Here is a 23130-nt window from a genome sequence, read left to right as displayed (position 1 = left end):
TCTGTAGTTGGAAGGAAATATGAATACAGGATGCAACCTGAAAAAAATAAGGTTAAGGTTAATATAATCAATCAGATGTCAGCAGTATCACTGTACTAAACGGATTGGATTCTCCATGCAGGTAATTTGGAAAATGAAAAATTTACAGACCTTAGAATTTTTTTTTTTAATGAATGCAACGTCTAATAGATTCTATTCTGTCTTAGTAAACAGTACAGTCATACTGGTTACATTCATGATTCATAAGCATTTAGTGCAAAGCCATTCCAAGTATCCCTGCAACACCAGTGTTTTTTTCTACTGTAATATATATGGTATTCCAGTATACAGTAGATGGTTGTAGAATAACATTTATAGTGTTTAAAAAGGTTTAAAAAGTTGTAAGTTGGCATGAAATGCCAATTCTAAAACAAATTCTGTGTATTTAAAAAGCTATCATATTCTTTTTCGGCTGGGCACCAATAGGTTGAATCACCTGCTGGCTTTTTAGCAATTGATTCCACAAGAGACATTTCTTTACAGAAGTTTTACTGTAGCTCATTTTCACAGAGCCATAATGAAGGTTGCACTGACTGTCAACTATTTCTTCTATGAAGAATCTTTCAATGGCTCAACTCTTCCATTTTCACTAGCACTAGAAATGTTAATATTGCTGTTAACATGTTAAGTGCGGAGAAAAATACAAAGGCTGGGATTGCTGGCCCCGCCTTCTGAAAATTGGAGTTGCTTGACTCTCATGCTTATACAGTGGTTTCAATACTTTTTAATCTTTGAACAGGAACAATTATGCCGATGTGGTGTTTTGACCTTCTTTTCTGCTTCCAGTACTTGTTCCAGAACAGAGCAGATATTTCTCTCAGAACAGGCCTCCTTTAGGCTCGGTTCACATATATGCGAACCGGATATGTAATAGACTGCATCTGATTTGCATAACATGTGAACAAGACCAGTTTTTAATGCAGCTGGTACACATATATGCGGGTCGGTTGAGGTGCGAAATAAAAAAGAGTTCTGTGAGTTTTTGAGTCTAGTTTAGGTGCGATTTCAGTGTCAAATGCGCACCTGAATCCCATTTGAACAGCTGAATGGAAGCCGCACTGGACTCTGCACGAAAACCAGACCCACGCATATGTGAACCCAGACTCAATATAACCCCATTGCAGTTTTCGAACAACACCCTTTTCTATTAATAAAAATCAAATGATGCTATTCATACTTTATGGAATGTCATAGCTGAGCAGCTTTGGTTAAGGAACAAAACGATTTTGCTCCCACAAACTAATAGGAGCTTTAATTCTTGTTGTTCCATAGCAAAGCTTTGTCACTTAATGGTTTTAAAGAGTGGGAATCAGTTGCATAACACTAGCTATAGATGCTTACATGGCTGCTATGGGGCATGGGGTTGGAAGAAGGCCCCTTATGAAAGCTATTGGGGTACATGAAACATAAAAAAATTTGTATGCATGTGGATTTAGCACAATATCATGAATTGCTGCAAAGGTTGCTGCTGACATTGACCCTTAAAGTTACACTCTGATTTATAAAAAAAATAACAAACATGTCATACTTACCTGATCTTTGCAGTGGTTTTGCACAGAGCAGCCCCCATCTTCCTCTTCTTGGGGCCCCCACCGACATTCCTGGCTCCCCCCCTCTTGACCAGTGCCCCCAATAGCAAGCCACTTGCTATGGGGACACTGGTGCATGCTTGCTTCCGAGGCCAACTCTATGTCCATAAGACAAACAGAGGCACTGCCCAGCCCTGCCCCCGCTATCTCCTCATTGGCTCACTGGCTGTGATTGACAGCAGTGGGAACCAATGGTGCCCACTGCTTTCTCAGCCAATGAGGAGAGGGAACCCTAGGACAGCCAATCTCTCGCAAACATCACTGTATCAAGAGGCGGCTCAGGTGAGTATTAGGGGGACTGTGGGGGAGCAGCACACAGAAGGTTTTTTACCTTCATGCATAGAATACATGAAGGTAAAAAAAACCTTCAGCCTTTACAACCATTTTAACCTTGTGTGACATTTCCAATCAAGAATAGCTGATGTCAGAGCAAAGGAGGAGATTTAGGAATTGTCAATGTTCATAACATTGAAGTCTATGCAGTTCGCTCCGGGTCGCCCCAAAGAAGCTTCGGACCCTTTTTCTAAGTCGGAGCGACTTGTGTTGCTCCTATTACAACGGGTCCGCAGCTTCTCTATGGAAGGCGACCTGTCAGGAGACCAGGTCGCCTGACAGGTCGCCCCAGTGTGAACGGGGGCTTACGACATTTGTTTGAGGGTTTTAAAGTAATTGTGTCTAGGATGAGTACTACAGCTTCTGTGTTTTAACTTACTATTGGGCCAACTCTTTCAGCACTTGCTTTCTGTGGTAGTGGAAGTGGTGGGAGGACTTATAATGTACATCAAGTCCCTGAGATATGAGATTCTTAAAAAGACTGGAGAGCTACTGAGGACACAATAGTAATCTTCTGTCCACAGCTCTGGTAGTGTACTAATTACACTGACAGCTCTCCTGCTTCCTCTTCACGATATAGACATACTTGTTAAGAATAATTGTCAAGACATGTTAAAAGGAATGACAGTAGAGTAATTGCTTGGGGGGTGGTACCATCAAATTATTGTTTTGGGGCCCCATGATCTATAGTTATGCCCCTGTTGGAAACAAACAACAAATTGGATTCCTAGCCTATAAAATTATAAGTTGGTTATCCCATCTTCACAGACTGAGATAAAATATGTTACTACAGAATTGTTTTTCTGTGCAGTAGGTGTTTCTCCTTAAGAAAATTATAGATTATGGGCATGGGGCGAATATACCATTTGTGAGGATGATGCAGTAGCACAATGGCCCTATGGGACTTGGGGACTTATTTGTTGTAATTTAGATTACTGCTGGAGCCCCTCCCACTGTCATGTTGACCTATACAATCACTTTTATCCAGCTGTCAATCAATACATAGTAAGTTAATATTTTTACTTAGTCAATAGTTGACTAGGGGCTAAATGCTGGTTGTACACATGGGCCTTTTAGTGACTTTTGGGGTTTGGGAGTTTGTTGGTTTAGGGCGCTACCACCGTGCACAGGCAATTTTGTGCAAACACTATAGATTATAGAAAGTGCTCTGTGCTTAAAAAATTTTTTAAGCACAGAGCACTTTTTATAATCTATAGTGTTTGCACAAAATTGCCTGTGCACGTTGGTAGCGCCCTAAACCAACAAACTCCCAAACCTCAATTATCCTTTACCCTTAGTGGTAAGTTGGAGGCAGCACAACCACCTTTTTCCCCTATGTGCATGTATTTGTGTTGTATACACATTCCATAGCGCAGGTATACCCCATCTTTTTTCATTACTTTTAGTGACTTTGTCATCCGCTGCATGAACAAAAAGGAAAAGGTAGCAAACCATGAAAAGGTTTCAGAGTGGTCTTTTTTATTATATGTTGCTTCTGTAAACTGTGTTCTGTTGTTGGGGAGATGATGAGTACTAGATTAGGAATTATGTAAACCAAAGGCCATTGAGAGACTAGAATGGGAGAGCTTAAAGTGATACTAAACACGCACTGTTTAATTTACATTATCCCTTCTCTTTCTGTATGTGGATGATGGCACTGTAATTTTTTTAATTTACAAAAAAATAGACTTGTAAGTACCTTTTTCCTAATCAATAAACAGCTGTCACATAACTTTTTCTCAGCCTGTCTGCAAGGAAACATAAGGAGGAGGAGCTTCTAGTCCTTTGGGGTACAGAGTAAAAAAAAAAACAGTCTTTGGGATACAGAGTAAAACATAAATAATATCAAAAAAGGGTTTTAAATGATCATACAAATATATGTTTGAAAAATCTTTATTATTTAATGACAATGACATGGTGTGGATAGATTTCTGTCAGTCACAGGCTGTGTCATGCCCTTCTAGCCTGTGTCTTCGATTTAGAGGGAAGAGAAGCTTCCATCAATCAGTAATATCAGGTGATAAAGCATTAATTAGCTAAAGGCTGCTGGCAAGGGTGTTTGATTATTTTAAAGTAAGTAGTTGGGGAAAGTGGCCTCAATAGTAATTTGTGAATTAGGTTAGGGGGAACAATATTAAGATCCCATTTGAAGTGTCTTGGTGGCGTTAGGGAAGTAGTAAGAGAAGTCTTGGGACATTATCATGTGTGTGTGTGGGGGGGACCTCTTTTTTCCTTTTTTTTTTTTTTTGTCCTGAGTTGTGTTGGAGGGAGGGAGGGTGGGGAAGGGATGTTTTAAGATATTCTGTGTATGTTATATTGTGGTAAATAATAAAGAATACATTTTAAAAAAAACTGTGTTCTGTTGGAAGCAAGTTTAAGAAAAATAGGAGACACAGAAAATCCATGTAAATTATGTAAATGTTATTAAACTACAAAACGTAGAATTTATTATACATGTAGCACTGTCCCCGTAGGGCTTGCTGTATGATGATGACTTCTTGGGCTTTTTATAATTACAAGCATACAGTCACTAAGGGTACAGTTCACACATTTATCCTTACTCCCAATGGGGAGAAGGGAATAGTGGGATACTCTGACGAGAACTATATACATTTGATAAGGACAACCCTCACCAGGTTACTTGTGGAAGCAGTCTCACTGCCTAAACCATACTGCCACATGTATGGAAAGGGTTAAGTCTCCTTGCTCTTTCTCCAGCTATAGACTTGGTAATCTACTTTATCTTCAGGATACTCTCTAGCATTCCCTTTACTGACACCCATCCACTGACTCTTCTAGCTGCAGGGGTGGCCCCCCTCTGGTCAGGCCCCTTGACACAGATCTGTACTTACTGTACTGCAGAATCAGATTTTTCCAGTGTCTCCCATGCTAGTCAGCTTTACATGACCTCCGGGTTCAGTTCCTGTCTAGCTCTTTAGGCCCTCAGGATGGCCACCTGAGGCCACATGACACTTCTACAGAAGATGAGGCAGCTGCCCCCTCCCTCCAGAACTCTGCTCTCCAGCTGAAAGACCCAGAGCACATGTGCTCCTGGCATTTATACAGTATCCCAGCCTGCACTGAGGCATTTTCCTCTGAAAAATAACCAGGATTGTACCAAATGCCTGTGCACTCATTTGTCAGGTTTCCTCTCACTGTCCAATTTGCCTCCCTATTGGACCAGTGTGAAACACTCTTCAGATAGACTGAGTTGCACCTGAGCCAACATTGAGCAGACCTCACTAGCAGATTCTGCTCTCTGGTAGGCAGAGAACAATATAGATTTACCTGCAATCCTTCTGGTAATCAGGATTCAAAACTATACTCTCTTTAGCACCTACCTAGGAGGATGCTACATATATTTTCACCATTGTTTAAAATTATGTAGTAACTACCATACATTGCAAAATGAGAAATATTTGATAGGATATTGTAGTAGTGCGAGGCCCTGCTACGGTGAAAAATGTAGGAGAAAAGGACAAAGGGTTTCCAACCCAGGGTTCGGGTTTTGCCAGTAGCCAGAGGGCTAAGCATGCAGTAGGTTTTAACCCTTCTAATCTGGGACTTGACCATAGTCCAGGGCTCCAGCCTCCCAAAAATTCCATGTGTGATTACAAGGGAGCAGCCAGAGAGGTGTGCATGTCTGCAAAGTGCTGTCTGGGACAGGACAGACAGAAGCCTGAGCCTAAGAAAAAGAGCAGCAGGGAGCTGCAGGAAAGAGACAGAGAGCTAACAGAGCTATTGTGTTTGTATGAGATCACATTGGGGTTTTGTTAGGTGGTCAGGAGGACCAAAGCATGAGGCCTGAGCAGTAGGGCTGCCAAAGAAAGCAAGAAGGCTGAACATTGTTAATTTTGTATTGATGGTGGAAGACGCCTGCGAGGGAAGCTGTTTATTTGTTGGATTTTTCTTTGTGTTTAAATAAAAGTGGGCCAACATGTCCTTAAATGGCATATCTGGTGTGGACTAAACTCACTGCAAAGCACTACCAATGAGCTAAACAACCCCCAAGTTGTCACGATATGCATGGCCAAAATCTTTTTTTTTTTTTTTTTTTTTTTTTTTTTTTTAGTAAGCATGGGCAAGGATTACAACTTTCTTATCTGGTAAAAAGGTTGTTCCCACATCAGAAAGCTTGAGGAAATATCTCTAACAGCAACACATTAAGAAGTAATGTTTTGCATTGAGTAGGGGGAATTCTAGAAACCCTGTGAGCTTTATATTGATGTTTCTTCTCACTTCCTGTCTTATAAAACATTGCTCCCAAAACAGGAGCAATGTTTTATGCCTGCTCTCTAGGCTTGGATAACCGTAAAACCTGACAAGAGTTGTAATCTGTACCCATTCTTTTTAAAAATAAAAATAAAAAAAAAAGCTTTGGGTATAGTTAAACTTTAATTTAAGAGATTTTGGTTTCTAACAAATGTTGGAAGGGTTTGAAAATCCATACCTATGTTAACCCTAAATGTATGCTGCAATGCTTTTTAAAAATAACTGTGGAAACATAAGCTGTGGGACTTCTTAGTGATTACTTTATTTTTGAAAAGAACAGGAACTAGATATACAGTATGATAACCATGAGACCAAATATTTATCTGGTAGAATTTGCAGAATGTTAAATCTTTACACTCATAGATGATGACAAGATGGTTACATTTCTAAGAGCAAAAACTGTCTAAGGAAACTGAAAATAGAAAGGTACGAGAGTCTGGAAGGCAAAGATGGCATGGGTAGGGTGGGGAAAGCATAAAATACAGACTTGTACAATGTAGCAGGGAATGGAATGCTTACTGTAAGGCAGGTGTATGATATGAGGCAAATGTAGAAATCTACTGGGATGAAAAAGCCAAAAGCTGAAATGGCAAGGAAGTGCTGTGGAATAGAAAAGGCAAGTGAGCCCCATGCTGTGGAATGAAAGTGATAGGACGGCAGTATTATTTAGGAAAAGGACGGGCAAGCTCCAACTGTTCTCCCGGCCAGAAAATAAAACTGATAGGAGTGCTGAAATGATGACATAGGAATAATAGTTACATTTGATGACAGAAAAAAGAAAGGACAAGCAGGCTTCATGCTAGAAAAAAAAAGAAATGGAGAGTTCATGCAATAGAGCCCCAAGCTAGAGAGTAAAAAATAGAAGGGACTAGTGGCCTACAAGCAATAGAGTAGAAAGCGCAGGTGTGAAGCTAGAGAGCAGAACAAACAGGTGGGCTCTAAGCTAAAAAGTAGAAAGGACAGTTGGTTTGTAAGCTAGAGAGCAGAAAAGACAGGAGTGCGCAAAACTAGACAGTACAAAATACAGATAAGCTCCATTCAAGAGAGTAGAAAGCACAGATAGGCCCCAAGCTTTAAAATAGAAAGGACAGGTGAACCCCAAGATTGAACGCATAAAGGAAATGTGGGTTCCATTGTAGAAAGTAGAAAAGACAAGTGAGCTGAAGGCTAATAAATATATCAGAGTTGAGTATTATTTTATAGATAGAACAATGGAATATATGGAATAGGATAAACAGCATAGGAGAGCAAGACTAAGGAGTAGAATGAATAGGAGAGTTTCAAGCTGAAAACAACAAAAGGACAGTTGAGTCCCATGCTGTGACATAGAATGCACAATTGATCTACAATGTTCTCTATGGAACAGAAAGGGCAGGTGTTTTCTACACAACCAAAGATTATAGGGGAGATGGACAAAAGAGTCAAAAGAACAAGTTCTTTTCATTCTAATTAGTAAAATACTTTAATAAGTTACATGCCAAAGACTTGAACGTACTCCTTGCTATATAGTACAGTAGAAAGGGCAGGTGAAGTCCAGGCTTGGAAATAAAAAGGACAGGCATGCTATGTGCTTGGAAATAGAAAGAACAGATATGCTACATGCTTGGAAATTAAAAACTACAGGTATAATACAATGTGAGGAAATGAAAAGTATAGAGGCGCAATATTATGAGGAAAGAATAAATGGTATACTTCATGCTATAAACTAGAAAAGAGAGATGAGCTTCATGCTACAAAGGAAAGGAGGGTTCCGTGCAGTAGAGCCCCCAAATAGTAGAAAGGGCAAGAGAGCTCCAAGCTAGAGAGTTGAAAGAGCAAGTGAGCTGCATGCTAGGTAGTACAAATGGTAGGTGGGCTCCAAGCTAGATAGTAGAATAGAAAGGTGGGCTCTAAGCTAGAGAGTAGAAAAGATAGGTAAGCTGCACACTATAGAGTAGAAAGGACAAGTAAGCACCATAGTAGAGAGTAGAAATGACAGATGAGCTCCATGCTAGAAAGTAGAAAGTACAGATGGGCTCCAAATTAGAGTAGAAAAGGGCAGAACAGCTGCAAGCTGGAAAGTCAAAAAGGAAAGATGAACACCATACTATAGAATAAAAAGGTCAGATGAGCTCAATCCTAGAGAGTAGAAAGGACAGGTGGGCTCAATAATAAAGAGTAGAGCGGACATAGGGGCTGCATGCTAGAGAGTAAGATACACAGGTGGACTTCAAGTTAATCGATAGAATGAACATGTAAAGGCATGCCAGAAAATTGAAAGGACAGGTTAACTTCATGCTAGAGAATGTACAAAGGACAGATAAACTACAGAACAGAAAGGAAAGGTGATCTCTAGATTATAAGGTGGAAAGTGGAGTTAGGGTGTAGAAAAGAAAAGTCAGGTCGAAGCTAGAGAGTAATAAGGACAGATGGGTTGCAAGCTAGGTAGAAAGGGTAGGGTAATTTCCATGCTAGAAATTAGAACGTACAGGTAAGTTCTAGGGTAAAGAGTGGAAAGGACAGGTGAGCTCCAAGCTAGAAAGCAGAACAGGTGGGTGGACTTCAAGCTACTCAGGAGAAAGAGAATGTGATAATCACACTAGAATATGGAAAGGACAGGCGAGCTCCATGTCAAACAATATTGAGAAAGGACAGGTGGGCTCCAAGTTAGAGCATAGAAAGGACATGATATAGAATGGAAAGGACAGTTGGGCTCCATGCTAGACAGTAGAAGCGACAAGGAGATCGATGCTAAAAAGTAGATAGGACAGTAGAGAAAGCTGGAAAGCAGAATAGTCAGGTAGACTCCATGCTAGAGAGTGGAAAGGACAGGTGAATTCAAAATTAGGAATGAATTGGAGTTTGGCATTAATTATTAGAAAGGGCAAGTGAACTCTGTGCAATTAAAAAGACAATATAGGAGAGCAGGGCTAGGGAGTAGAAAGGACAGGACAGCTTCATGCTTGAGCACAGAAAGGACAGTTGACCATTCTGTGAAAGATAATGCACAAGTAAAATTGAAGTGAGCTTTATGGAACAGAAATGGCAGACCATTTCTGCACGGTGGAATGAAAAGTATAAGGAAGATAGGCAATGGAGTAGATGGAGATGTTCTCTTAATGCTAGAAAGTAGGAACGTAGATACATTCTATTCTACAGACTGCAAAGTACAGTTCAGCTCCTTAATAGTTAGTAAAAAGGACAGGTGAAATCTATGTTTTGAAATAGAGAACAGGCATTCTTTATGCAAGGAAATAGAATGGACAGGTGTGCTCCGTTATTGCAAATAGAAAGGATGGGTAGAATCCATGTTAAGAAATTAAAAGTGCAGGAAAGCTAAATTATAAAGTGGAAATAAAAGGTAAACATTGTGCTAAAAAGAAAAAAAGACAGATGAGCTCCATGGTAAAAAAAAGGAATAAAGGAAAGGAGGGTTAGAGGGTAGAAACATAGCTAAGATCCAAGTTAGAGAATAGAAAAGACAGGTGGGCTCCAAGCTAGGGGGTAGAACGTGTAGATGAAATCCATGCTAGAGAGCAGAAATGATAGGTGAGCACCATACTAGAGAGTAGAAAAAGTAGTTGTGCTCAGTGTTAGAGAGTGGAAAGGACAGGTGGGCTCGAAGTTAGATAGTTAAATGGGAAGCAGAGCTCCATGGTAGGGTGTAGGAAGGACAGGTAGGCGCAATGCCAAAAAGTAGAACAGTACAGTTGAGCTGCAAACTAGAGAGTAGAATGGACAGTTAAACTGAAGCTACAGAGCAGAAAGGCCAGATGATCTTTACATTAGATAGTAGAAAGGGCAAGTGGGTTTAAAGCTAGATAGTAGTGAGGTAAGCTCCAAGCTTAAGGGCGGAATAGACAGGTGGTCTCCAAGCTACAGAGTAGAAAGGCAGGTGAACTACAAGCTAGAAAGGAGAAAGGACAGGAAAACACACATACTAAAGAGTAGAAAGACCAAGTATTAACTGTGCTAGGGAGTAAAATGGGCATGTGAGAACAACTCTAGAGAGTAAAAACAAAAGATTGTGCCATGATTAAGAGTGAAGTGGACAGGTAGGCTCCATGCTAGACAGTATAAAGGGCATATGGGTCTTCAAGCTAATCAATAGAAGGTGACCTTCATGTCAGAAGATAGAAAGGACAGGTAAGCTCCAAGCTACAAAGTAGAAAGAACAGGTGAGCTTCAAGCTACAGAGTATAAAGGACAGGTGAGCTCCAAGCTAGAAAATAGAAAGGACAGATGGTCTCCAAGCTAAAAAGTTGAAAACACAGGTGGGCTCTGTGCTATAGGGTAGAATGGAGAGGACAACTTCAAGCTAGAGAATAGAAAGGGCAGGTAAGCGGGATGCTAGATAGCAGAAGGATGGATGAACTCCACACTAGGCAGCAGAAAGAACAGCTGGGCTCCAGGCTAGGAAATGGAAAGGACAGCTTAGCGCAAAGTGTTAAGGGCTGGCGGGCTCCATGCTAGAGAATGTAAAGGACAGATCAGCTCAAAGCTAGAGATTAAAAAAGGGTGGAAAGAACAGGTGGGCTCTATGCCAATTAGTAGAAGTTGGGCTTCAAGCTAGGGAGTAGAAAGGCCAGGTGATCTCACACTAGAGATTAGAAAGGACAGATGAGTTCTAAACTAGACAGGAGAAAAGACTGGTCAGCTCAAAGCTAGAAATGAGAAAGAACGGGTGGGCTTCATGCTATGGAGTGGAAAGGACAGGTCAGCTTCATAGCTAGAAAGTAGAAAGGACAGGTGAGCCTTAAGCTAGGGAGTCAAAAGGATAAGTAGGCTGAATGCTAGAGAATAGAAAGGACAGGTGGGCTTCAAGCTATTCAGAAGAAAGTGATCTCTATGCTGGAAAGTAAAAAGAAGAAAGGATGAGTGGCCTCCACATTAAAAAAAGCACAAAGGACAGGTAAGTTCTACGCTAGAGGATAGAAAAGGGCAAGTGGGCACCAGGCTCAAAAGTAGAAAGGACAAATAGCCTGCATGTTGGAGAGTAGAAAGTGCAGATGAGCTTCATGTTAGAAAGTGGAAAAGGCAGGGGGGCTTCAGGCTCGAGAGTAAAAAAGATAAGTGGACTTTTTGCTAGAGAGTAGAAATGAAAGGTGAGCCCCAAGCTAGAGAGTGCAAAGGAGAGGTGGGCTACATGCTACATGGTAGAAAGGGCACATGGGCTTCAAGCTACATACTGTGTTTCCCTGAAAATAAGACTGGGTCTTATATTACTTTTTGCTAAAAAAAAAAAACACACTAGGGCTTATTTTCAGGGGATGTCCTATTTGTTTAAGATATGTAAAAAAAAATTCCTGTGTCCCCTGTCTTCTCTCCTCTCTCCCCCTCTCCCCCTGTCAGCTCAGGAGTCAGCATTATGAAATTCTGGAAACCCAAAAATAAACCTTGGTTAAAGGCCTTGTAAAATCATGTAATCCGTTCTGTAAAAAGATTATATAATGTGCAGTTGTCTCCTTGTGTAACTTTATGGTGGAAAATACCTTATTTACAACACGTGTATGCAACGTGAGCCACTGGAGCTCTTCTTCCCTGCTCCAAATAATGCAGAGGGAGGGGCCAAGATCCTGCTGACATCAGAGGGAGGGGCTGCTGACTTTAGCCAGGAGGAGAAGAAAAGAGCTCTGGTCACATGGGCCCCCAATGGCGCTGTAAATAAGGTATTTTCCACAACAAAGTTACACAAGGAGACACACTGCACATTACATAATCTTTTTACAGAATGGATTACATGATTTTACAAGGACTTTAACTAGGGCTTATTTTCCGGGTATGGCTTATATTGCAGGCATTCCAGAAACTCATGCTAGGTCTTATTTTCCGGGTAGGGCATGTTCAGGGAAAAACGGTAGAAGAAAGGACAGGTCAGCTCCAAGCTAAAACAAAGTAAGGATAAGTGGACTCCAAACTACAAGGTAGAAAGGACAGGTGGACTGCATACTAGAGAGTAGAAATATCCCTGTGTTTTTTTCATAGAGATGACAGGTAATGCCCATGCTACTGTAAAGAGAGTGCAGTTGTCCTCTGTGCTAATGAAGGGTGCTGTGCAGTGGATACAAGAGGTTGGTAAGCTTTGTGCTATGGAATGGAAGAGACTGGTGATTTTGGTTCTGTGGAATGGGAGCAGAAGAAACAATCTCTGTTACAAAAAGAAGGGACAGGTGAACTCAATTATGGGGAGTGGAAGGGACAAGTGAGCTCTGTTCTGTGGAATAGAAGGGAAAGGGAAGCGCTATAATGTGGAATGGAAGGGACAAGTGAACTGTGTTTAGTGGAATAGAAGAGGCAGGTGAGCTCTGTGCTGTGGAATGGAAGGGGCAGGTAAGCTGTGTATTGTGGAATGCAGTGGACAGGAAAGTTGGGTACTATCAAACAGGACAGGTGAATGCCATACTACAAAATAAAAGGGTGTGTCCAAAATGGAATATAACATATAAGTGTGTTGTGGAGAACAAAGGATGGCAAGCAGATTATATGTAAACTAGGTACTGTTAAAAAAAGATGGCAGGACACCTTGCGGAATGATTGGATGACCTTCATGCTATTAAATGGAAAAGAATGCACTTTACAGACATTTGATGCGCAAAAAGACCCCCTGACTACCAGCTCCTGCCTATCGGGAGATTTACTGGGAGGCAAAACAATATATGGGCAGAATGGATATACTACTCTTATGAGATCAGACCCTTGATAGACACACACCTCATCAGTATTAGCCTTTTAAAGAACCCATTTTTTTCACCCACCGGATATTGATAACATAATGAAGTTCACCCGCATAGATCCTCTAATATAGCCATTGGGTTATGGTTTTATAGCTCCTCAAAATGATTTCTGGCACACGTTGACAAGTGGTTATATACCTGTGTATCTTATTACTATTGGACACTGATGTTTCAATGTACAATTCTAGAGCAAATGTTTTATGTGTTTCTTGTCTTTTTACTATAAATATTGATTACATAAAAATAAAAAAACAATGGAACAGAGCTGTCTATTCTCTAGATCAAGAAATAAGAAGCACAGCAGCTTAGCACCTAAAGTTAATAATATATATATTTTTTCCTTTCCTTTTTTTAACAGGCTAAAATAACAAAGTATGTATACAGTATAATATATTAGACCTGACTTAAACGATTTATGCTTTTTTCCCCAGAGGATTTCATTCATATTGCATGATTTACAATTTGTGATTAAAGCAAATTAGTTTTTTTTTTTACAATGGCTATTTTAAATCAATAGCTGGCTAGTAAGGTGGTTTATACATCTTTTATTTGATATAACATAGAAGGGGTAGTCAATAACTCCAGAACTTTGACTATAGTAAATTGTGTTGCTTGTAGATCCATCAAAGATATCCCTCTTACTGATATAGTCCCTAACGATGAAAATACCTCACTATTTTGAATGTCTTAGGCATAAATTATCCTATTTAGGAGAATTCTAAATATAGAAAAAAATCACTAGAATTATTCTTCATGACCATTTATTTGTGTTAAGGGATACTAGGAAAGTGCACACGCTTTTGAGCAAGGGGTGGGTTTAATTACTTTACATATGCAGCAAGATTAATTTGTGAAATCAGCAGAATTCTGTGTATTTTCACAAGCATGGTCTGCGAGCATGGAGTTTTCCTTATTAAATGTGCCAAAATGTGCTATAAAATATATGTTGGTTAAAATATATATATAAATATTTTCTGTCCATAGTTTCAATATGTTCCTATGACTAGCCATGTGCCTTGCTTCTGTGTAGCAAAATAGACTATAATTGGATTTACTAGTAATCATATTTCCACATATTTGACATGAAAGCACACCTGACAAAGTCCACCCAAGTGATGAAGGAGTTATTTTTACAACTCTTTCAAATTCATGAATGTTTGTTGTATGTTATCAAGCTACCAGATGAATGAGGTGCTAAAACATAATATGACTTGGAGATTTTGTGAGGGAATATTATGGGCTTTATTGGAACTATAATGACTAGCTGATGTAATAAATGTGTTGCTCTGTACTCCATGTCAACACACCTAAGAGAGATCACAGATAAAAAACCTAAGTTTAGGACATGAGAGAGAGGACAATGCTGGCCAATGCAAAAAAACAAAACAAAACAAAAAAAAAAACCCTCAAAACGTCATGTTTTAGGAAGATCTAGAAATTTTGATAACTTGTTTCCTTGCAGATCTGGACAACCTACTTATATGCCATGTAGTCTCAGGAGGTAGATATATCTTTATAGAATAGGCTTTTGGTGCCTAGCAGGACATTGTCAATTTCTAGGTATACTGAGCTGAGCATATGGCCTGTTTGATCCACTAAGCTTTTATTATCTCATGCATCCTTTGCCTCTGCCTTGAAATTGTATTCATTTTTTTTTCTCTGTTCCCTTGTCTCTGTTCAGAGAATTAGGGAGTTCTGAAAATGGGCAAGGGAGGGATCCTGTAATTTACCTGCCCCTGCTGTCTACTTGCCATTTTCAGCGAAAGGTAAATTAACAAAAAAAAAAAAAAATTACTTGAGTCCTGCTTTAGGAGGGTCAAAACGATTTATGCAGCACAGGTTCAGGACTTTGATCTCCAAGCCTAAGCAGCTTCATCACTTATATCTGGTCACCCAACTTGTAGATCCTAAGTAAGAACCAGGTGCAGGTCTGCTAAAAGCAACCATTGGGGAAGGGCTATTGCCATCTGCAATCCCCCACTCCATTAAAATGGACATTAAACTAAAGAGGGCTATCGGGAGCAGGTGGAAATATTCTAAAGCGTGCTGTCATGGACTACATGCAGAATAATAGCTTTGGGTTATTATCTCAAAGTAACTTAGGTGAAATTTGTTATATTTTTCTACATTTTTTATTATTTTTAATTTGAGATCACATAATTTACTTGGATACAGTAGATGCAAAATAAAAATCCTTTATTATATAAGATGAACTTGTATAAAAGCTTTGTCTATTTATTGGGTTGTGTGCTTATGTGATTTCTGATTATACTGTAAGATTTTTCAAGAGAGGAATATGTGCAGAAATGATTACAGCTTAGTTTAAACAAAATATACTACAACATGCATGATACTAATACTGATACTATTTCTTAGATTGTAACATCTGGAAAATTAAAATGGTGGTCATTATTCATTATGTCAGTAAAATAAATGAAAAAGTTCCTATACAACCAATGCACTTACATGTTATGTTTTAAAAGGGCCTAATTTTGTTAAAATTAAGTCCTGAGACCTTGTTTTTTTATCACAGGTCTGCACCTGTGTAGTGGAGAACCAGATGACTTTATGCAGAATTTTATGCCTTAAAATTATTATTTCGGTCTTCTCAATTCTTTGTCCAAATACCAAAAATACATTTTAAAAATGCTTGTATCGATTAAAAAAAAAAAAAAAAGCAGTAACCAATTAAGGCCATCAGGTACTACACATTTATTCCTAGTGGAAAAAATAATGCAATTTTAAAAACAATATATGTAAGCTAAAGAACTTGAAAAACGGAGGCAACTGCCTTATGTTGTAGTCATAATACTCTTTGAGAAAGATGAATCTTGTAAACCCTAGTTAAAGTGGGGCATTTGTAGTGTGAATTGATGGGCATATTCTAAAGATAAAATTATAAGAACTTTGAAGCATCACTAGAAACTCCATAAGCACATTTATTTGATCTAAATTTCAGAAGCTCTACTATAGAAGCATCAAAGAACTCTGCGATTTCAGAAACATTAGCAGTGTACCCCTAAATATTATACTTGTACTTCTCTGATGTGAGCATGTTGGGTTTTCATTGGTTAAATCATGAACTAAATTTTAAATATAAACATTAGTTGTGTTGCTGTTCAGTACATAATACGACTCACAACTTTTTACATTCAACTTTCATTGTTAGGAAGCTATTATAAAGAACTTCAATCTGCAAAACATTGATTATTATGTTAATATCTGTTACCTTAATACCTTAATACCTTTTATAAGAGGAAGTAATTGGGGGTGAGGGCTTAACCACTTTCTGGCTTGTATAAGTGGGTTTTCTTGGACTTGTGTCGGCACCAAACCTCACAGAATAACCTCTGGCAGACATTTCATTTGTTTGGGCAGGGGTAGCATTCATGGTAGTTGGCTTAGAAGGTTGCCAAACCTTTGAGGTGATACTTGGTGACACTGATGTACCTGCAGGCCTGGGTGACAGAAATGACGATGTGCTTTCAGCACACTCCAAAGAAGGGTTCAAATCATTTAACTATGACAGTTAATACAGGGTCGAGCTTTTGTAATAGCGTAACTAACCTATTAAATATATACATTTCCAAGACTGTAGCTTGGCTTGACTTTTTTCTGATAGTAGCAATACTGTTCAAAAGGACTATACTCATTAAATAAAAAAAAAATAAAAAATTGTATGACAACTCCATACCCCCCAGTAACATTATGGAGAGCATCCATTCTCTCCAACATTGTCAACCTAAACTAGAATATTTGCAATTACATATTTGAAATATAGCGAAAATGCCGGGCGCATGTAGTCATGCAAGGCAATATAAAAATCATATATTCATAAACATGGAAGAAATGGGCGCTTTGTGCTCCAAATGTGCAGTGGGACTAGTAGATAACCCCTTTATTCTTTGTCTATATATTGTAGAAGAATTTATCAGATTTGAAAGACTTACCAAGTGAACATCAAAACAATTTAAGTACAGTCTTTTGATCTTTTTTTTTTTCCCCCAAACATTTAAAGCAGCACATGGTTCATTTATCTAAAACCTTGACTAAAATAATTTGTAAATTATCACTAGAAAGTAAGGTAATGTTATGGCACCATTATGCCATTTGTTTTTGGTCAGTGACAACTGATATTTCAGTTATGGGTGAATACTGTTCAGATAAAATGCGCACAGATCTTGGGGACTCCTATCAGATTTAAAGGAACAGGAGTCTCTGCTGTGATTTGACCCCTTCTCCTCGGGGCCATTAGGTTACTTGTCATTTGCTCTGCCTCAGTAGAATATATTTGTATCATAATCAAGGTATATTACATACTGGGGCTGATTTAGGCAAACTGTCTGTTTACTTTGCAAGAGAGTTTGCCTTAGAGCCGGGTGAATGTGGTTAAGTTTCACTTTTCAAACACAACCCAATCACTTGCGAGGAAAATAAAAAAACAGCGTTTTGCTTGCACACAACTGGATGATGTATATCAGCAGAGCTTAACTTAGCTCACTAAACTCAGTGCCAAAATCTCTTGTGCAGTGAATAGCCTGTTTGCCTTTAGTTAATCAGTCACACTGTATATTGAAGCTTAATGTAAAGTTGTAGTGCCTGTGTGATAGTGCAGATCTTACTGCAGCTGAAAACCCTACAGTTAGAAATGTAAGAAATCCGCACTGATGGAGAAAAAGGGGGTGGGGGGAAGTGGGCGGCTGCGGCCTACCTTCAGTAAAAGTATATGCCTCTAAAAGGGGCAATATACCAAATATAGGAAGTAAAAAGGGAAGGTACTTGGTTCTGCCACAGTGATATTGTGTAAAAAAATAAATTAATGTAGATAGGTGGATATAAATAACATGTACTAATATCTCTCCAAAAAGTGGTATATTAAGATAATAAAGTGCTAAATGCAATAATAAAAACTGAATGCAATAGAAGATGAAAGAAGTGCAATAAATCATATACAAATAACCCACAAATTAATAGCATAGTGTATAGCGGTCATAGCGACTTGTTTACACACCGCTAATTTGTGAGTAATATTTTTATTTTCAATAAAGAATTTATTATACAATACTTCACTATATGAGCCTTTCCTCCCCATATATGATCAGGACCTCCAACCTTATTTATGACCGCTATACACTACGCTTTTAGGGTTAATGGAATGAAGGAGACGGTGCATATTCCCCTTTGATGCTGTGGAGGAGACTTACTCCTGATACATACCACGCCTGTCACCCCTGTAGGGGTACCATGATCTGGTGAGTGTGCAATTCACTAGGGGGACACAGAATTCACCTGCATGCGTTACCTTCTAAAAGTTCCACTTTAACCTGTGAAAGCTTGGGATCGGACGGTTGTCATCTTCTCCAAATTATGAACTTTTTATTTTTACACGGACTCATCTACCTAGCCACTTTCTTTTGATTTGACACTTACCACTTTAGGAGTGTCATTGGACTTCACCTGCTTGTCATTTTGTTATATTGACATTATAATTTATTTTCTTATTATTGTACCAGGATTTTTCTTCTTTTACCCCCTCTTTCACTTGGGGCACACCTTATTAATTTCTCTACACCTTTTTTATCACTCATCACATTTATGTGATTTATTGTATCCACTGCCCTGGCACATTCCCTTTGCTTGCCAATTTTGGGGACACTTCCACCCCCTCCTCCTTTTTTAAGGAGCACTGTCACTTTAATTTATTATTGCACCTCTTTGGAAGCACACTGTCACTTTATATTGCAACCACACTTATCACAGTTGCACTTGATTCAATTATTCATTTGTGGGATATTTGCTGCACTTTACTAATGTATTAATTTGTGGGTTATTTGTATATGATATTCATTTGTTTGTGCACTTTCATTTATTGCACTTCAGTTTTTATTATTGCATTTAGCACTTTATTGTCTTAATATACCACTTTTTGGAGAGATATTAGTACATGTTATTTATATCCACCTATCTACATTCATTTATTTTTTTTTACACAATATCACTGTGGCAGCGCCAAGTACCTTCTCTTTACTCTTTACTTCCGAAAACCCTACAGTGTCCACTGATGTCAAGTCTAATGTCTGACAATGACTCCAGACTCACCAAGTTCCCATCTTTCTTACACTATGGCATTTGAAATGCACCCTTGCACAACAGCATTACCAGCCAACAGAAAATAGTGACTGGTCATTGGAGTATTTCTTTGTATGTCTTTTTGCAAAGACATTCTTTGTATGTCTTTTTGCAAAAAACAAATTTACTTCTGCCAGCAAAGACGTTTGTGGGGTAAGTCTGCCATAATATGCAAGTATCCTCTACATACTTGCATATTATGACAAATGCTGTGCTAATCCTCAGTGGCTTTAGTTACACTTTAAACCATGCCTTTGACTTCTATGAAAATATTTAGCTGCTTAATTTCTTTCACACTCTTTCTACTCCTTCAACAACTGCATTGTAAAATAAAAGAACAGAAGAGATCATAATGGTTGGTTGACGTATAAACTAAGACAAAGATTTGTTCATTCATGATATCTGAGAAGACTATGTACAATTCAGTCTTCCGGTATCTAGTCAAAACTAAAATTTCAGGCTTGAGTGGACTGACATTTCTAGGAAGTGGAATAGTGGGTGTACCTAACTTCTTGAGTGTCTTTTGAATATTAAAAAAATTATTAGTGGTTTGATTTCCATCTTAGCAGTATTTTCTTAAATTGTTTAAACCAATTAATCAGTAAAATGTATGTTCATTTGATGGACTGTCACAATGATTTTGATTATTGTATTATAAATGTTAAAAAACATAAATGTGATTTTTTTTTAACACTCTTGTATTGGTAAACTAAGTGCATTTTTTTCCTTTGCTTAAATCTGTATTGTGGTGTTGTATAAGTCCCAGAGAAACAAAGTCCATTGTACAAGTTACCTTGCTTCAGGAGATTTGGGTACATTTTCCTTGCTGCTGCGAAAGAAGAGGACACAGTGAATGTGTTTCAAGATACTCAGATTATATCAATCACCTGTTCAGGGCAAGAGTCCCCAGTCGTGATGCCACTATGGATGAAGATGGATGGGGACATCCCTGCTATGTGTAATTAGCAACAGAACCATGACTCACTCACTTTGCCATTTATAAAATGTTTTTGATAGGAGGGGTCAATTTTTGTCCAAATTATAACTTTTTTTAGATAGTTTTAAAGCCAATTAGGATGTATAATATGTAGACCTTTAACTGCTAGTCAACATCAAAACACAAACAAAACGTTACCAAATTTATATTTTCACTTAGACCTTTAAATATTTTATCTTGATTTGATTTCTGTTTCTCAACCAAGGCTAATGGTGAGTCACGGAGGTAGATTGAAGCTGGTGGAATGAGAGATTACATAGTGGTAAAAGAGAAGTAAAAACAATAATATACCAAGAACCTCAAAAGTACATGCAGTGAAAGTTAAAGATCACTCAAAGCAAGAAAGTCAGAGGCGTGTCCAATAAAGCAAGAAGATGCTTCAAAAGTCCTAGAATCTATGTATAAAGCAAGCAGTTGGGTAAGGCTTCTAGCAGCATTAGGCCTTTAGTTATATACTCTACTTTTAGCTTAAAATTCAAGTTTCCCCAAACAATAGTATATCCTTTTTTTCCATTTTGTTCACCTATACATAATGTGGGACTTTAGAGACAGTGGCAGGGGAGTTGATTTGTGTTAAGAGAAAGAGACAGGATGGGAAGAAGAAACAATATTGGTTAATACACAATGATGACAAAGGGAATTTTTAAGGCCCAAAACACTGAAACCTAAAAAATTGCCAGTCATTTGTTAAAATATTATGTTAATACATAAGTAGCCTACTTTAATTTACTACAGATTCTTTTTAGGATTTAATATTTCATTTGTGATGAAAATATGTTATGATGCCTACTATGCAATAAGCATAGGAATATTTTTAGAAATAAATAATATCCAAATCTTTATTGTAAGAGTACTACCTTAAATTATCATTCCAGCTTATTTGTTAAAAAAATGTTACTATAGCTGAATCAAAATATTGTTTGCCTATTGTTATTACGATTATTATACTTAGATGTTAAGGAAGAACTCCACCAGAAAAGGGAAGATCTTTTTAACCCAACCCAAACCCCCTGGTTCTATCACTATTGGGAATTTTTTTTTTTTTCCTCAAGTGGGTACCTATTTCTGACAAGTACCTGTTCCCACTTCTGCTCAGCTCACCTAAGCAAACCAAGCAAAAGTTGTACCCACTTTTCCCCGAAAACCTGCAACCTCCTGGAACATGTCTCTTGTCCATTTAGAAGCGCAGATCAACTCGCACAGTCGGGAAATGGCTGTGCAGCCACAGGAAGTCACAGTTGCATTCCCACAAGCAAGATGGTGATGTCAGCAAAGAACTGGCCTGGGTAATGACAGCCCTGGTTTCCTGGGTTGGTTAGTGTCTTCTTATTAAAAGTCAGCAGCTAAAGTATTTGTAGCTGCTGACTTAAATCTTTTTTTTACCTGACCGGAGCTCCTTTTTAACAAATATTAATTATTATATGTAACATTAATTCAATTTAAGTTCTTCTTTGTAAGCTATTTTAAAATTTAAAAAATGAAATACCTCTCTACAAAACAATGAATCAAGTTACATTCTTTATTTTTAAATCAATTATTACATTATGGAAAACAGTTCAAAACAGCTAAATCAGGGAAGGTTCATTTATTTTTTGATAATAAAAATCGAAATATTTATATACATTAATTGTAACATGCTTTTTATATGGTTTAACTGGAAAAATCGAAACGAACAAAGTAACCTTTATTTAGCCAATCAGTTTTTAAAAGAGAAATATTTAGATGAACAATTGTGGCCCTAATTTCTAAAGGATTATCAGATTACTAAAGTTTAGTTCACTTCAAAAAGCTTCTTTAGTTAAGAAAATTTGAATATAAGATTACATTAATTTGTCTGGATTCATGCTATAAAGAAACTTAAGAAGTGTTCATTGGATAATGTTAAATGTTTCTGTATTATGAAAACAAATTATCCTTGAATAGAGACTATAACTAAATCTATTTAAAAGGAAGTTTAACATAAGCACATTCATATTATCAATTTATAGGTTATTCATTTTCGTTTCATCCTTTTTTTTACAAAGTCAAAAGTATGCACTTGGTAACACAGTTGTAAGAAAAATGAAAATAAATTATGCTTTTGATTGTTACATAGTCTATTTACATGCATTGCTAGGGGGAGGGGGGACTTTCTTATGAAGCACATACAGTCACTGTGCAGTGATAAAACCATGACAGTATAAGGTGAATTTTTAGAACACATCAAAACTCTTATACACATATGTATGTTAATGCACCATAGATGCTTCTGTTTTTTAATGCTCCAAGTAAATGGATGCATGTGTATTGTACAGTGACTGAACAGCTGCAAAAGTGTGTGCATAGGATCAGTGTATGGATTACATGACAAAAACAAGGCATTCTCTCTTCTCAGCCACTTTATAAAAACTAAAACAGCCCACGCTACAGGCCTTGATGAAAAAAAAATCACCTTTGAATTGACCAAATAAGGTGTACTTGCAAGCTAAACACAGGGACATATTCTTTGTACACTGTTATTAATATGAAAGCTCTAAACTACCGAAGCTTGTGATCATTTTCTTTAATACAGGCTATGAAAGTTTGTCTATCTGGCTAGGGTAAATTTAGTTTCTATTCTATCTATGCTGATTTAACTCCGGAATTTTTATGCAGTTAAATAAAAAGCATAGCTAAAAAATTTGCAATTTTCAGTAAGCTATCCTATAATTTCTTACATCCAATATATACGAGTGCCTGGCAATTGTGGTCTATTATATTAAATAATGTTTGGTAGGATTTCACCTATATCTTGTGGAGTATCTCTCAGATCATGTTGGTAACTGAGCAAAGAACAAAGCCCGACTGCTAGAGAGAGCACTGTGCTGCTCTTTGTATGAGCGCAGTGGTCTCTCAGTAGGGTTCCAACATGCTCACTGCTAAGTCAAAGTTAAAGCTGTGCAATCAATAGTGAACATAAGCACTGCTGACTGCCCAGGCCTATCTCTGACTCAATTGGTTGTCAGACCGATGCAGAGAGCAGCAGACCTCTCTACAGCTAAATGCCTGGGGACAGGTTGGGTTTCTCCTAAAGAAGTAC

At 38.0% G+C, this 23130-nt stretch overlaps 1 protein-coding gene across 2 annotated transcripts in view; it reads right to left on the bottom strand.

Moving 5' to 3' along the window:
* LOC309563240 (LIM domain-binding protein 3-like) overlaps positions 1–19919 on the bottom strand; it is a 107584-nt gene extending 87665 nt beyond the window's left edge. Inside the window, exons 1-2 of one of the 2 annotated variants that reach the window (XM_082267627.1) lie at positions 19869–19919; positions 16192–16404 (exon numbers count right to left, since the gene is read on the bottom strand). In XM_082267627.1, the coding sequence (XP_082123753.1) occupies positions 16192–16337 (146 nt within the window). In that variant the 5' untranslated portion in view covers positions 16338–16404; positions 19869–19919. The remainder of the gene's footprint in view (positions 1–16191; positions 16405–19868) is intronic. The other variant, XM_082267628.1, reaches the window with a different exon arrangement.
* Between the last annotated feature and the right edge of the window lie 3211 nt (positions 19920–23130).

Source organism: Pelophylax lessonae, assembly GCF_965119305.1.
Source record: "Pelophylax lessonae genome assembly, chromosome: 9".
In the NCBI taxonomy this organism is placed as follows: Eukaryota; Metazoa; Chordata; class Amphibia; order Anura; family Ranidae; genus Pelophylax; species Pelophylax lessonae.
This window is presented reverse-complemented; position numbering and strand designations above follow the sequence as displayed.